Genomic DNA, 12947 nt, shown 5'->3' with positions numbered 1-12947 from the left:
GTTTTCATATTTTTCAAAACGTAGTCGCCTCCATAACTTTCAAAAATAGCAGCTTCACCCCCATTCTTCAATTTTATCTTCTAACGTCATCTCTGGCATCGTCACCTGCCTCCTCCTTCTCCTGGTGCGACTACGATGGTGCGATGAAGAGACAGAGATATATTCGTCACTCTAAACAAAGGACGATGCTTCGTAGTCCAGATCTAAAAGGCGAAGGGTAGTTTTTTGTCATCCTTTATAGTCAGATATGAGAGATCGATGAAATACATCGGTTGTCGGTGGTGGCCGAAGAAGAAAACAAATCTTAGAGGTAAAATCTAAACTTTTCAAACTTTGAAGATGAGTTGAAATGTTAATTTTTAAAACTTAAAGAAAAAAATGATAAAATTTTAAAGTTTTAAAATTTATAATTAAAATAATAATTTTACCTATTATCTTTAACCGAAAATTTTGATGTTTGTTTGATAATAAGTGAGAAAATTTTTTTTTTTTTTCTTATGTAAGAATAGGTTTAAGAATGACTTAAAAAATAGTGGGCTATGGTACTTTTCCCCGACATCTAACACTCATCCACATGGGCATGTTAGAAAATTAACAATCTGTCATGATTTGCACGTGAACAAATGGACTTGTTTCACAGACAGTCCTTGTCTGATTATGACTTATGAGTCACAATTCGCACTGTCAGCCCATGAATGGAAGTATCGAACGGCTACGATTAATCAGTGAAAATTCTATTTCCACAAAACACGGGCAAATGTGCGCACGCCAACGAAGGCCAAAACTAAGCAGTCAAAGCCTTCTCGCCCATCTATGTCTATCTGATACAGGACGGCGTTCAAAACAAACTGAAGCTCAGAGTTCAGAAAGGCAGAAATCGATCAAATGGCTCAAGTCAGCAATATTAATGTTGATCCAAAAAGCGGATTCTGCAAATCGAACTCCATTTTCTACAGCAAACGCAAGCCAACCCCTCTCCCGAAGAACCATTCACTTGACGTTACAACATTCATCTCTTCCAGGCCTCACCATGGCAACGTCGCCTTCATCGACGCCAGCACAGGCCGCCAGATCACCTTCTCCGACCTCTGGAGAGCGGTTGATTCTGTCGCCACGTGTCTCTCCGACATGGGTATTCGAAAAGGTCACGTCATCCTCCTCCTCTCCCCTAACTCGATTTTCTTTCCCATCGTCTGTCTCGCTGTGATGTCTCTCGGTGCCATTATCACCACCACAAACCCTCTCAACACTCGTGGAGAAATCGCCAAGCAAATCACCGATTCAAAACCTGTAGTTGCTTTCACTATCAAAGAACTCATCCCCAAACTCGCCGGGTCCTCGCTTCCAGTCGTACTCCTCGAAGACCCAGAAAGCATCACTCCTGAAGCAAAGATTTTGACTACTTTACAGGAAATGATGACAAAGGAACCGACTGGAAGTCGAGTTAGAGACCGAGTCAGCCAAGATGATACAGCGACTCTCCTGTATTCGTCTGGTACAACCGGCGCTAGCAAGGGTGTGGTGTCGTCTCATCGTAATCTCATAGCAATGATAGAAACCATTGTTAGGCGCTTCACTTCAGACGGAGCACAAGAGACGTTCATATGTACTGTTCCTATGTTTCACATCTATGGTCTAGCAGCGTTTGCTATGGGCCTAATCGCATCCGGAACGACGATCGTAGTGCTCTCCAAATTCGATATGCACGAGATGCTATCAGCGATTTCAAAATACCGCGTCACGAACTTGCCTCTTGTGCCGCCAATACTGGTAGCAATGATAAACTCCGCCGATCAGTTAAAGTCAAAGTATGACTTGAGTTCGTTGCAGTCTTGTTTGTGTGGTGGGGCACCGCTGAGTAAAGAAGTGATAGAAGGGTTCGTGCAGAAGTATCCGACTGTGAAAATTCTTCAGGGGTATGGCTTGACCGAGTCAACTGGAATAGGGTCGTCAACGGACACGTTAGAGGAGAGTAGGAGGTATGGAACGGCCGGGATGTTGTCAGCAAGCATGGAGGCGAAGATTGTGAACCCGGATAGTGGTGAGGCTTTATCGGTGAACCAAACGGGTGAGCTTTGGCTTAGGGGGCCCCCTATCATGAAGGGTATAACAATGACTTACTTGTGATCCTTGCCAATTTATTGTTTTTCGCTTGTTGGTTTGTGGTGTAATAGCAATATTCTTCGTCCATAAGACATTATGCTAACGCATGCGAGTCTCGCTCATCGGCGCAAGTGGGTGGGAGTGTCAGGATAGTGCCCTCGAAGCCTGTTTAACGGATAGGGTGTCACCTGTCAGATGCTATTCACATTTTGTCTAAATATATTATGCGTATGGGGTAGAGATTAAAATCTTTACCATATAAAATCAATTAGTTGGTGTTTTAGTTTACTTCGTATATTTATATATCATTTATTTTATTTTATTTTATTAGATGTGAGATTCTTTTTTTTTTTCATTTGAGTCTTTAATACCTCTATATAAGTGCAACCATTATAGTCTATTAAACTCTTTGGCTCAGTCGTTCAAGTGCAACTATCATAGGGTATTAAATATGTTGTTCAACTAAATTTTTTTTTGTTGGTATATTGTCACTTGTATCTAGGAACACTTTAGAGTGTTAGATCTGTCATTTGACTTGTGTTCTAATACTATGTCAAAATATATTGAACTTACAATTATAAAGATTAAAAATTATATTACACAAAACCAATTCACTTGTGTTAAGATCCAATCCACACACTTATCTATCACTCATTTTACTTAATTTTATTAGATGTAAGACTTTTTTTATTTTTTATTCGAGTATCTTTGGTAGAGCAGTATTATAATTTCTCTAAGAAATAATAATCATTTGATTTAATAATAAGAGTCTTAAAACAGTTTAGGGTTTAGGGATAATCTTATTATAAATAAACATATTATTCTCTTGTATGAATGTGATAATAAATTTATAGCATTCATTATGAAGAAACGTGAGGAAATATTAAATAATGTTAACTTTGTAAAACGTAACTCGTTTTGGGTGAACTAAGAGAAATTATGCGTATTCTTTCTTTCGTGTGAGTATTTGTTTTATCAGTTTCTAAACAATCTTTGATCCATTTTTTGCGCAATGTAAGTACTTGCCCATCGTTATTCTGGTAAATGTTGGTGAGCAATTGCAAGCATTGATATTTAATTATTTTTTTAGTTTGAACAATGTTTTGTACATAGTTTTAAGTACATAATTAGTACATATATAATTTTTTATCATATAATTGAGTAATTGAGTGCATAGACGAGGACAAAATATCTCTTAAAATTTATGATGATATGTCATATATATATTTAATTGTGTATTCAAGACTGTGTGCACATATTTTTATTCTATCTAATATGTTTATTTGTCCAAGTAGCAACATGATCATTGAACCGTACATTTTGCCGAATGATCATGTTTTTAGAATCATGTCAAACAATCCATTGCTGGGTGCTTATTCCAGGCTAGCTGTGCAATCCATGGCTATAGAAATGGTATAATTCTGTCTATTTAATACATTTCTTCTGATGAATATTACTTTTTGTGCGATTGTTGCAGGTTATTTTAGTAATGAAGAAGCTACTGCATCGACACTTGATTCGGAAGGATGGTTGAGAACTGGTGATCTCTGCTACATTGATAAGGATGGCTTCATTTTTGTTGTCGATCGACTGAAGGAGCTGATTAAATATAAGGGATATCAGGTGAACAGAACACTGATTATTTTACTTCACTTCTTTCACTATCATTTTAGTGGCTATTGACTCTGAAATCTCAATGTGGCAGGTTCCTCCTGCAGAATTAGAAGCCTTGTTACTTACTCATCCAGAGATCTCTGATGCTGCAGTTATACCGTACGTTTCTTGCATTATAAGAGCTCTTTTGTAATTGAACTTCATTCCTACGAAACCGTTTGTGTCTATTCTGAATGAAACTGAAGAGTTTGGTTGTTGTATGTTGAATTTCAGATTTCCTGACAAGGAGGTTGGGCAATATCCCATGGCATACATTGTAAGAAAAGCTGGAAGCGATTTATCAGAGGCTGCAGTCATGGATTTTGTTGCTAGACAGGTTTGTCTGATGTGCAAGTGTTTGTAGATCAGTAGTGAAATGTCATAACAAGCAATTTATTTGTAGGTTGCTCCATACAAGCGAGTCCGAAGAGTAGCATTTGTGGCTGCGATCCCTAAGAATCCTTCTGGCAAGATTCTCAGAAAGGATCTAATCAAGCTTGCAACCTCCAAACTATGAATAATTTATGTTTTTACCAGAAAACTTATCCTTGGAAGTACTAGTTAGTTCTATTTGTGAGTCCTGCAAGCTATTTAGACTTAACCCATAACGATCCTTTTTAAATTTTCATTGTAAAAAGAGATTTGAAATAAAATTGACTTTGCTGGATGTAGTCAATCAGGATAAATCCTGCATACTTTCTCTTTATTGTGTAATTGCCGGCTCGTTCATGTTCTTTGGGCCCTGGAAACCTATTAGTCAAGCAAATCGTGGATACGCTTTTTTGGAATTTTGCCATGAGACAATGAAAAATGAAGGAGAATTTCGCAGACTAGACAAATACAATATTTAACCCGGGAACTACACTTGAATTCATTCCTGAAGCCTCAATATCTTATGAATGGAACTACATTTTGATGATGATGATGTTGATTATGAGCATGAAAGATTGAAAAGAAAGATGCTATTGAAGCTACCCTGCAAGTTTTCATGGACATCGGAGGCATTTCTTCTTAGCAAAGAGAGGATGTTGCCCATCAATTCTTCCTCACAAGGAACTTGGAGTGGTCTGTTAGCCATTATGCCAAATTCTTCCTCAGCCATCTCTAATAGTACTCTGAAGATGGGGTGATTCAAGTAGTATAGAGGCACGACAAACCTTTTGCCTTCCTTTGTATACACAGCAAAATGACCTTTCTTTCTCTTCCTCCATCTCTCCACAATCTCACTCAGTTTCATTCTTCGCCACTTTTTTAGGTAGTATTTTATTTTTTGTAAGGGGATTTTGGCTAGTCAGTTTGCCATTGAAGAGCACCACTGAAAGCCGAAGAGATAAAATTGAAGATTGGCAATGTGTGGAGGGCACAGGGCGCCATGTAACTTAAATCTTGTGTGTTGGGGACCCTTCCCTTTCCTCTGCGCTGCAAATATAAATCTCTTCACATGCCAAAGGCCTCTTGTAACTTGTTCCTTAATTATAGAAGTGGGATCCTTGTCCCAGACGTGAGCATAATCAAGTCATTTGCAATTTGCATTTGTAGTGTGTTCATGATAGTGCTCTCAAAATCCAGATTATATCTTCAATTTGTTCTAAAAGACATCTTCGTAGATTAGTCAGGATTAGTCGGGACGTGAAAGTTAAGAGTCAAATATTTGATTATATCTTTTATATCTTATAACTCTAAAATTGATAAGAAATGTTGTACATTCATAGACAAAGACAATATTAACTGATTCAGTTGATCTAATTTGATCTTGATATACGGCTAACAAGATTTGAGTTCATACCCTCATTGTTACTTAAATGCTCACAATTTTTATTATTCAAGTTATCTCTAGTGGCAAGGATCAACAAATTTCCTTCTTATCTTCTTCATACATGCATGATTAAACCTCAAACCCCTTTTTCTTAGTACATTTTACTTTTATTTTATATCCAAGTTGACTTTTAATATGGATATATGCTTCAAGATTAAAGCCTGAATCATGAATTTTAATGGGATTAATCTCTTTAACTCTTTTTCTTTTTTATTATTGAATACAAGAAAAGACTTCTGATTTAGCATTACTATTAAAATTTAGACTTCTTTATGATTTGTCCTTTGAAGATGCTTCCATCAACTCCACTCCTTTACCATATAAAATTCGTGGCTTGTGTCATTTAGCTAGACATCTCAGATAACCCTCAATTCACTATGATGTTTATAATATCATTTTCCATTCTCTTGAATAAGGTTGTCCCATCTGCTCGGATTTAATACTCATTTTTATAAAATAAAATAGATTTAGTTCGAACCAAATCTAAAATAAAATATTTTCGAGCCAAATTTGAATTTTAACTTATCAGTTTTGAATTAACTTTTTTGGGTTGAACCACATTTGAGATAATGATTCGACTTGTTTTCATAAAATAAATTAGATTTAAGTTAGCTCAAACAAATCTAAAATAATATTATATTCGAACTGAGTTCAAAATCCAATTCATTGATCTTGAATTAATTTTTTTTGAATTCAAACCTATTTCAAATTAGATCTTACTTTGGTCTGATCTAAAGCAAATGAACCCTGATCTTGAACAAACTTTATAGCCCCTGAAAGTTGGAATAAAATTGTATTAAAATTACGAAGAATCTTTATTTTCATTAAAAATAACATTCTTTGTCAAAGTTCAGACTTGATTGACGCTGGGGGAGCGTAATTATCTTTCTTTATCTTTTCAATACAATAATTTAAGTATAATTGAAAAATAAACAACAAAAAGAATAGCGAAGAGTGATAAAAGGATCAACTGCACGTTGCATAAAATTTAGTTGATGCTTTCAAATCATGAAAAAAGATTCATGAGGCTGCCTCTGGATCCACATACTAATAATTGAGAGTTTAATTATTCGAACCTGGAACCCCGATCGGAGCCACCACTTGCATATGGCTGGTTTCCCTTTCTCTTCTTTTTGTGCACATTTTCTGACCCTCCAGTCATCAAACACAATGGGGTAGATCTAATTCAAATATAATTAATCTAAGAGAAAAGGACTATTTTCTATCCAATTTTTAGGTCATTTTCAAACGTATACCCACGAGAGATGAAAAACTTTTTTTTCCACCGTGCAACGAAGAGGTCTCTCTTTGTCGCTCCACTCGTCGCTCGTTGCGTCATCTAGACGTGACAACGAAGGACGACGAAGCGTTGTCCTTCGTCTGTTTTTTCAGATCTAGGCGACAAAGGATCATTCTTCGTCGTCCTTTATAGTCGGAGATGAGATATCAGTGGAATGCGTCCATCGTCAGTAGTGACCGGAGAAGGAAGCAAACCCTAGAGGTGAGGTGTTGTTTTTAAAACCTGAAGGGGGAAATGGTGAAATTTTAAAATTTTAAAGTTTATAGGTAAAATGACGATTTTACTCTTGTCTCTAACTGAAAATTTGGACGGTAATTTAGTCATAGGTGGGAAAAGGATTTTTCATCTCCCATGGATATAAGTTTGAAAATAACCTAAAAATTGGGTGAAAAATAGTCCTTTCCCCTAAATCTCAAATTGAAATTTTAATTTGATTGGAGATTTATTTGTTTATTTATCTCTTTAATAATATTATTTATTTTATTCATAACATTTAAAGATATTATATATGAATTCAAATTCAAACTCAAATTATATACTATATTTTATCTGAGTTTGAATTAGCTTTAGATTCAATTCAATTCAGATTAGATCAAATCCACCCTTACACAAAGACAAAATACTGTTAACATCAATGTCATTCGCAGATACCAACATAGATTATGAACCTTTATAGATTATATAATTAGAATAATTGTTTCTTCTTATCCATGCTTTATGTGGCCCAATCAGGGATGAATTTGATATACATCCAACCTTTAACAAACATGGGATCGATTCAAGATCATGAACTGAGGCCCAACGAATTTAAAAAATAATTTAATTATAAATGTGATTTTAATAAGATCGAACTCGTGCATTCGAATTAACTAGATTTATGAATTCTCATGGCTCACATCACATCAGAGCCCCACTAATTGAAACAAGATTCTTGATTCAAACAGCAGAGCCATCTCGATACGACTAGAAAAGTTAGAGAGGTTTTCTTTTTGCTCAACGTTTAATTGCAAATGATTGAATCTAGACGATATACAGCAATATGTGGTGGTTGTTAATTAGTATTTTTCTGCAGCTCTCATACATATATATGTTTCACGTTTATGCTTTTGCTAGCCGTCAAGCAAATACTAAAGTGTTAACGGGTACCTTTAGACCAGCTTTTTTGCCTTCGAATTTTAGTAATTTATAAAATATAGTAAAAATTTATACTTAATAATTTTTAAATTTTAATAATAAAATATTCTTTAAACAAAACGTCCTCTAAATGGTTTGGATTTAATAATTTATATTCGTCTTGCACAAAGACTAAATCCTCTCCCAAATCCAATTAGAGACAAGACATGCACACCTGGATTAGAGAATTAATGAGAAAAAGCCTCACCAGTTTATTTCTCTCTATTATTCATATTCTCTTATTCATTTATCACATATCGGCTCTCTAATCAGATAAAAAACAAACAAGTCATCCAGGAGAATTTACGAGAAAAATCCTCAGGATCTTACCTCAAGTTCTTACGCGAATTTTTCTCTTGGGAACAGGCGACGATATTGACCATTGACCATAAAAAGATAAGGAAACAAAAGCCTTGGCTTTGGGAAACTAAGAAAAGAGAAAACTACAAATCAGCTTTCACAAAAAGGAAGCCATAAACAAAAGCGTGGCTCTCTTTATGCCACTACATGCATGCATGTAATGCAAAGAAACCTGAATCTGAATTTTTCTGTGGTTGTGTTTGCTTTTCCTAATCCCTCTGATTCTCTTTCACTTGGCCAATCATGTTGATCGGATTTCACGTACGCATGATGCTAGAACTGATGAATCAACATGACATAATTATATGAACAAAGGCTCTCGTATGTGTTAGCATAACACCCTTTAGACGAAATACTTGTCAATTCTAGCATTTTCATTATAGGTATTCTTTTTCTTTAGCAACTTTTAAAAGTAAAATCATCACATCAATAATGGTTCCATCACTACATTTCTATGACTCCATGCATGCAAATCTGCATCAATGCGCTTCCCTTCTATATATTAAGTCGTGATACTGAAGACAAGGATCTGAAATCTCAACCGACGATGCATAAAATTTGTTGGATTAGTTTTCCGTAATGTTTTTAGACTCGGATTGATCGTTACCCATTAAAAGAATCAATATGCAATGGTTGAAATAATGACAAAATAAATAAAATAATTATAAAATAATTTGGTCTACATCAACTCGATGGATTGACCTAAACCAATTGATCACTAAATCTTAATTAAACCAGTTCTACGACTGTAATTTGGTCTATCTATTTAAACCCTGATTTTGAGTAAAAGTTGATATGATTGTTAAATGGCCAAAAGACTTAAAGGTAGGTTCAAGTGTTCATTTAGTATTCTACATTATCTTCTTGCAATATTGGATTAAATCTTAGAATACGTAGATAATTAGTGCAGCAGTGAGAGACGCTGACGATATCAAAATGCCATACCCAACACACAGTCGCTATACGTCGGCTACCCTTAATTTTGGACCTTCTATATTATGTAGAGTAGGGTCGGGCCAATATATAATGCTGCATGCATGTTTCGCTTTATCATCGTCCCCACCGTTGCCCTTGCTAGCTTCCATCTTCACCTACTCAGCACCCACATATATATTTGTATTTCAAGACAACATTCAACAGAGCTAGCTCAGCATTCCTTGTATTGTCTTTGTGATGGATCGTGACTTGGAAGAAGTTGGCAACTTCACCAAACCAGAGTCCCAGCATGGCCAGGATGCTTGGCTTCCTATCACCGAGTCTAGGAATGGCAACGCTTACTACTCAGCGTTTCACACACTGAGTTCAGGCATCGGAGTTCAAGCTCTTGTTCTTCCTGTATCTTTTGTTACTCTTGGTTGGTAAGTTGGGTTTTTTGACTGATAATTTTATTGGGGTTTTGTATAACTTTCTGCATGCACCCAACAGAGTTCAACTTAATTGATTTCAGGAGTTGGGGAATAGCATGTCTATCTTTAATGTTCATTTGGCAGTGGTACACTTCCTGGTTACTGATTCAGATGCATGAATCGGAGTCTGGGATACGCTACAGCAGATATATACGTCTTTCAATAGCAGCTTTTGGTAATTTTCAGTGGGTTTATTCTGGTTCATCCAAACTCCGGATATATCTCATACAAAACGTCGTTTTAAGGGTTAAGCCCAAATCTTTCAGTTAGGGTGGATCCAATTCAAACTAGTTTTATTCAAATCCATGATTCAATTTCTAGTTGAAGCACCAATTTACTATTATTCAGCTGGCAACTCGATTCACCCTGCTGACAATAATATTTATTCCACCGGCAATGCTTTCATAACACTGTAAACCAGTTTGAACTAGGCATAATAGATTTGATTTGAATTCCAATTGGTTTCAAACTCAACTCAATTTGAAGCGAATCAAACCTGTGTGTGTCATAACTTATAAATAAAGTGATCGTCAGCTCCAGTAAAAGACTATAGGATTTCCCAAATGAAAATGACCACAATCGATGAAATCAGGCATTCAGAATATTTAACTGATATAGATTGACAATGTTAAAATTTACTTCAAATTTTCTTACGAACCAACTATTTTCCCTTGTATTTTTTTAACGAAGAAACTCCGAAATTTTTCAGGTGAAAAGCAGGGGAAGCTGCTGGCTCTCTTTCCGACTATGTATCTCTCAGGTGGCACATGTACGACCCTGATCATGATAGGAGGTGGGACCATGAAAACAATTTTCGAAATCATGTGTGGGGATGCATGCCACGTAACTCCTCCAACAGTTGCAGAGTGGTACTGGGTGTTTGCTTGCGCAGCCATGGTTTTGTCTCAGCTTCCCAACTTAAATTCAATGGCCAGAGTTTCCCTGATTGGGGCGATCACAGCCATCAGTTACTGTACAGTGATATGGGTTGTGTCCGTCGTCCAAGGTAAGCCGGCTGGCGTGTCCTATGAGCCAGTGGAGGCAAATTCTGAAGTGGCCAAGCTCTGCAATATTTTCAACGCTCTTGGGATAATCGCCTTTGCTTTCAGAGGCCACAACGTTATTCTCGAAATACAGGTAAAGCCACCTTATTCGTGTATCCATTTGACGCTGAAGATGATTGTTCCTCGCGATAGATGCGATCATAGCTCTAACTCGAACCAGTTTTAACTCGCATCGGATCGAATTCAACTTTAATTAATCAACTTATTTAATCTTCTATTATTGAGTTTGGTCATCAACTACCGATTTCAATCGTCTAAAATATGATTATTATTATTATTATTATTATTATTATTATTATTATTATTGCAGGGAACCATGCCTTCTAGTTCAAAGCATCCATCCCGACTGCCGATGTGGCGAGGAGTAAATTTTGCATATATAATTATTGCAGCGTGTTTGCTTCCGCTTGCGATAGGTGGCTATTGGGCTTACGGAAACCTGGTGAGTTTTTTATTTCAGCCCACAAGAACACTTTGAAACCCAACTACCTTTTTTTAATATTTTCCTGCGTTTCCTTTTTTTAGTTCGGATCAAACTATTCAAGTTTGAATGAATAAATTTATTTTCATAAACAAAATATTTTTAAATTTGAATTAAATTATTTAAATTTATTTCAGTTTAAATAATTTATCTAAATATTTCAGCTTAAATTTATTTAAATTAAATTATTTTTAAACCGAATTTACATATTAACTAATCCATACATTTTTAAGTTTAATCCGAGTTAGATCCAGTGCTATTTACCAACCATGATTTTAGTGCAAATTGATTTTTTTAACCTTTTCACACTATTGCTTTCTCTAGACCAGAGCAAAAATAATAAAACTCGAGTGAAATGGGATAATGGAGAAACTACATGACTTGAGTCCGGGGATATGAGACTTTTAATGCAAAAGTCGCAACCCAAAATGAAGGGCCTTGTGGGTTGATAAATTAGGGGTGGATTCACACTAAGTTGTAGTTGGTTCAAGTTTAACTCCAATTCACGGTTTTAAAGTCAAGCTCTCAAACAGTTGAGTTCGTTCAAATATGTCTACAGTATCATTGAAAATTTAATAACGGGACGAACAATAACATCAATAAGATAATTAAACAATACATTTAGAAAAATAAATAGTATTATCGATAAGATAAATAATATCACTGAAAAGATAAATGAGTCTAACTCTTGAATTAAAACTCTAACTAGAGTTTGATTCATTCAAGTCAAACTATTTTGGCTCGAATCCACCTTTTGGCGTTATAACTTTTAACATATTATCATTATTAGCCAGATGAAAGGTAATATTTTAAGCACTGTTTGCTGTGGTTGTTGCTGGCAGATACCTGCGAATGGAATGTTGGATGCCATATTCGAATACCACGGAAATGACACATCCAAATTGCTGAAGGGGTTAACAAGCTTATTTGTATTGATCAGCACGCTAAGCTCATATCTGATTTATGCCATGCCAACATTTGACAATATGGAATTCAAATACACTAGCAGATTCAATAGACCGTGTCCGTGGTGGCTCCGCTTGGGATTCAGAGTCTTCTTTGGAAGCTTGACGTTCTTTTTAGCAGTAGGACTGCCGTTCTTGCGCGACTTGGCAGGACTTCTCGGAGGAGTCGCATTGCCCATCACATTAGCATATCCATGTTTCATGTGGATACAGATGAAGAAGCTCCCGAAATATGGTGCAATTTGGTGGCTTAACTGGATGTTAGGAGTACTGGGAATGATTCTGAGTGTCTTCGTGGTGATAGGAGCAACATGGAATTTAGTTACAATGGGCTTAGAAATTCACTTCTTCAGGCCCCAATAAGCAGCAGAATTTCCTTGTAGAATTTATGGAACATAGTGACAATAGGTGAAAAGCACGCTTATGAAACCTGTCTCAATCCCCTCCCATAATTTCATGAGTACTCATCAAATGCAATTGTCTAAATCAAATCAATAAGCATCCTGAGCTTTTCGAAGTAGGGCTGGATCTGGATTTCATCCAAATCGAATCTAAATAAGATCTAATTCAAAATCAATTCAAATCCAAATAACTAGTTTAAAATTGAAAAGTTAAGACCCATACCA

The 12947-nt window shown here is 36.0% G+C and overlaps 2 protein-coding genes across 3 annotated transcripts; both read left to right on the top strand.

The window, feature by feature from the left end:
* The first annotated feature begins 754 nt into the window (after positions 1 to 754).
* Positions 755 to 4462, top strand: LOC123229738 (probable CoA ligase CCL5). Of its 2 annotated transcripts, none has more exons than XM_044655665.1 (5): positions 755 to 2068; positions 3581 to 3726; positions 3809 to 3876; positions 3991 to 4093; positions 4160 to 4462. In XM_044655665.1, exons 1-5 carry the CDS (start codon positions 886 to 888, stop codon positions 4271 to 4273), a joined length of 1614 nt encoding a protein of 537 aa, XP_044511600.1. In that variant the 5' UTR covers positions 755 to 885; the 3' UTR covers positions 4274 to 4462. The 2 variants fall into 2 exon arrangements, with proteins under 2 accessions (XP_044511600.1, XP_044511599.1); XM_044655664.1 differs by having other exon boundaries at positions 756 to 2104.
* A 5037-nt stretch (positions 4463 to 9499) lies between these two features.
* LOC123229997 (lysine histidine transporter-like 8) lies at positions 9500 to 12841 on the top strand. The gene is made up of 5 exons (XM_044656082.1): positions 9500 to 9763; positions 9853 to 9986; positions 10521 to 10948; positions 11186 to 11317; positions 12199 to 12841. The coding sequence occupies exons 1-5, from the start codon at positions 9579 to 9581 to the stop codon at positions 12682 to 12684; spliced, it is 1365 nt and encodes a 454-aa protein (XP_044512017.1). The 5' UTR covers positions 9500 to 9578; the 3' UTR covers positions 12685 to 12841.
* The last annotated feature ends 106 nt before the right edge of the window (positions 12842 to 12947 follow it).

This window comes from Mangifera indica, chromosome 11, assembly GCF_011075055.1.
Source record: "Mangifera indica cultivar Alphonso chromosome 11, CATAS_Mindica_2.1, whole genome shotgun sequence".
NCBI classification, from domain to species: Eukaryota; Viridiplantae; Streptophyta; class Magnoliopsida; order Sapindales; family Anacardiaceae; genus Mangifera; species Mangifera indica.
This window is presented reverse-complemented; position numbering and strand designations above follow the sequence as displayed.

What these genes read in the sequence shown, in the direction of transcription:
- LOC123229738 (XM_044655664.1), top strand. Translation starts at nt 886, where the DNA reads ATGGCTCAAGTCAGCAATATTAATGTTGATCCAAAAAGCGGATTCTGC. An exon ending in GGGGCCCCCTATCATGAAGG is followed by an intron (nt 2,105 to 3,580) that starts GTATAACAATGA and finishes CGATTGTTGCAG; the next exon opens with GTTATTTTAGTAATGAAGAA. An exon ending in TGGATTTTGTTGCTAGACAG is followed by an intron (nt 4,094 to 4,159) that starts GTTTGTCTGATG and finishes ATTTATTTGTAG; the next exon opens with GTTGCTCCATACAAGCGAGT.
- LOC123229997 (XM_044656082.1), top strand. Translation starts at nt 9,579, where the DNA reads ATGGATCGTGACTTGGAAGAAGTTGGCAACTTCACCAAACCAGAGTCC. An exon ending in TCTTTTGTTACTCTTGGTTG is followed by an intron (nt 9,764 to 9,852) that starts GTAAGTTGGGTT and finishes AATTGATTTCAG; the next exon opens with GAGTTGGGGAATAGCATGTC. An exon ending in ACGTTATTCTCGAAATACAG is followed by an intron (nt 10,949 to 11,185) that starts GTAAAGCCACCT and finishes TTATTATTGCAG; the next exon opens with GGAACCATGCCTTCTAGTTC.